The sequence below is a fragment of the Lactuca sativa genome, chromosome 4, assembly GCF_002870075.4.
Source record: "Lactuca sativa cultivar Salinas chromosome 4, Lsat_Salinas_v11, whole genome shotgun sequence".
NCBI lineage: Eukaryota > Viridiplantae > Streptophyta > Magnoliopsida > Asterales > Asteraceae > Lactuca > Lactuca sativa.
Window position 1 is genome coordinate 80,291,810 of NC_056626.2, and position 2,198 is coordinate 80,294,007.

The window sequence follows — 2,198 nt, forward strand, 5'->3', positions numbered from 1 at the left end:
AGTACAAGCAAAGTCTTACAGGGAACGAGGTTCCATCATTTGGCGCCATCCATTTGTGAGACGAAGAACACAAACGAAAAGCATGAAAATGAGCATTAATGGCGTCTGGCGATAGCGAGGGACAAACAGCTAGTCCCATACGTCCCATGACGACATTGGACGAAACGCCACCACCTACAACAACCAGCAGGGTCGTTATGGGTGAAGGAAGTTCCACAACAGTCGCCGGAAACGTTTCACAGCTGTCGTTCCCTCAGCAAGAAGCAACTCCGATAGACCTACTCCCGTCTACACAGCTTCAGATGTCGCCGTTCTTCACACCGTTGTTGTAACAGACACGAGCAATCTACTCGACAACACCCCCATCGAGTTACATTTCCAACCTCCCGCTGCCATTTGCAACACCTTCACTACTCCAGGCGACGAGTGGGCAGAGTTCCACAACCCTATTGCCACCATTGGCGCAAACCATGATGAGCCACCCACCACCCATTTACCCGACGACCTGTACATGGTCCGGACCGACTATATCTGCCAACAACAACCTGCAACAACCGGTAATAATCAACCCCGCTACACCCATTCCCCCTTTTTCCACTAGTTATCCTTTACAGTTACCATTCCAACCATACCCCTTTTACGGACCAAGTCCAGGCTACTTTACACCACCACCGCATGGTATGAACTCCCAGTACCAGCAGGGGATGTCGACCATCCCAGGCCAGGAAGGTTTTTCTCGAAGCGTAACGTCACCATTCGTCAAAGAGCTGTTGGATTATGAGATACCAAATACCGCAAAACTCCCGACACTCAAAACGTATAATGGAACCACCGACCCGGACAGTCACATCGACACGTACGAATGGACGATGACGTTGCTAAAACTTAACGAGAAGTTCTGGTGCACATACTTCCCAACGACGCTCGAGGGCAACGCCGACACGTGGTTCAAAACGTTACATCCAGGCAGTATTTCAAACTTCGATCAGCTCAAGTATCTTTTCCTCACCAACTTCATGCAGTTACGCAAATACAAGGGGGACTCTCATTCCATTATTGGCTGTAAGCAAAGAGAGGGGGAAACTGTGCGAGAATACTTTACAAGATTCACAAACGCCACGCTGGATGTACCAGGGCATGACGAAGGCCTTATAGCCGGAGCCTTCACGTGGGGACTCCTGCCAGGCCCTCTGTCGCAAAAACTCATGGGAAAGAAGCCCTTAACACGAGCCGAGTTGAAGGAAAGAGTAAAGCGATATCTACGACAGGAGGATGGTGAAGCAGCTAAGCAAGCTTACTTGAATGCCATGACGACCAAGCATCACCAGCCGAGTCATACGGACTTCCGAGGGGGTGGAAGACATTATGTTCAGGCAAGAAGACCGCCAGTGCGTTTTCGACCATTCGCTAAAGACGAAAAACGGGGTCGTCGCCCAGAAGTGTACGCAGTATCTGGGAAACAGCAACCGGCTAAGTCGCCCAAGAGTCGGTACTGTGAATACCACAAAAGTAAGACGCATGTTACGGTTAACTGTTCGGTGCTAAAAAAGGAGATAGAGGAGAAACAACTCAAAGGAGATCTGGTGGAGGTGGCGCGAAGTTTGCGTGCCAAGTTTGATGCTGAGAATGCCAAGGGCCCATCCCGTGAGGGGGTTCAGCCCAGGGAGATATTCATGATACGCAACAAAAGAAGTAGGGAGGAACAACGGGGAGAGCAAACGACCGTTAAACTTTCAGCACGCGCGCTCACGTTCTCCATTCAGGACCCCAGGCCGGATGGTTGGAGAGGCGACAACCTGTTGATAATACAAGCATCTATCAGAGACGTGACTATACACCGGGTCTACATCGACACCGAAAGTTCAGCAGACATCATCTATGAGCACTGTTTCCAACTCCTCCCTGATCGCTGGAAAGACAACTTGCGGCCCATGACTGGTAGGCTGGTGGGATTCAACGGCCATAGCGTATAGCCGTTGGGCACAATCCACCTCCCCCTGACAATCACTAGCCATGACAAGCAGCGAAAGAAAACCGCCCTGATAGACTTCGTGGTCATCTGACACTCAGCAGAGCACAACATCATTCTAGGAAGAACAGCCCTCTTGAAGTTAGGGGCAGTACCATCAACCATGTATGGAATCATGAAATTTGACACACCGAAAGGCGAGGCCATTCTACTAGCCACTCCACCCAAG

The 2,198-nt window shown here is 50.5% G+C and overlaps 1 protein-coding gene across 1 annotated transcript; it reads left to right on the plus strand.

The window, feature by feature from the left end:
* The first annotated feature begins 704 nt into the window (after positions 1 to 704).
* On the plus strand, positions 705 to 1,973 carry LOC111885182 (uncharacterized). The gene has a single exon (XM_023881466.1). The coding sequence runs from the start codon at positions 705 to 707 to the stop codon at positions 1,971 to 1,973; it is 1,269 nt and encodes a 422-aa protein (XP_023737234.1).
* The last annotated feature ends 225 nt before the right edge of the window (positions 1,974 to 2,198 follow it).

Bases quoted from the DNA above. Each gene is read 5' to 3' on its own strand.
- LOC111885182 (XM_023881466.1), top strand. From the start codon at position 705: ATGTCGACCATCCCAGGCCAGGAAGGTTTTTCTCGAAGCGTAACGTCA.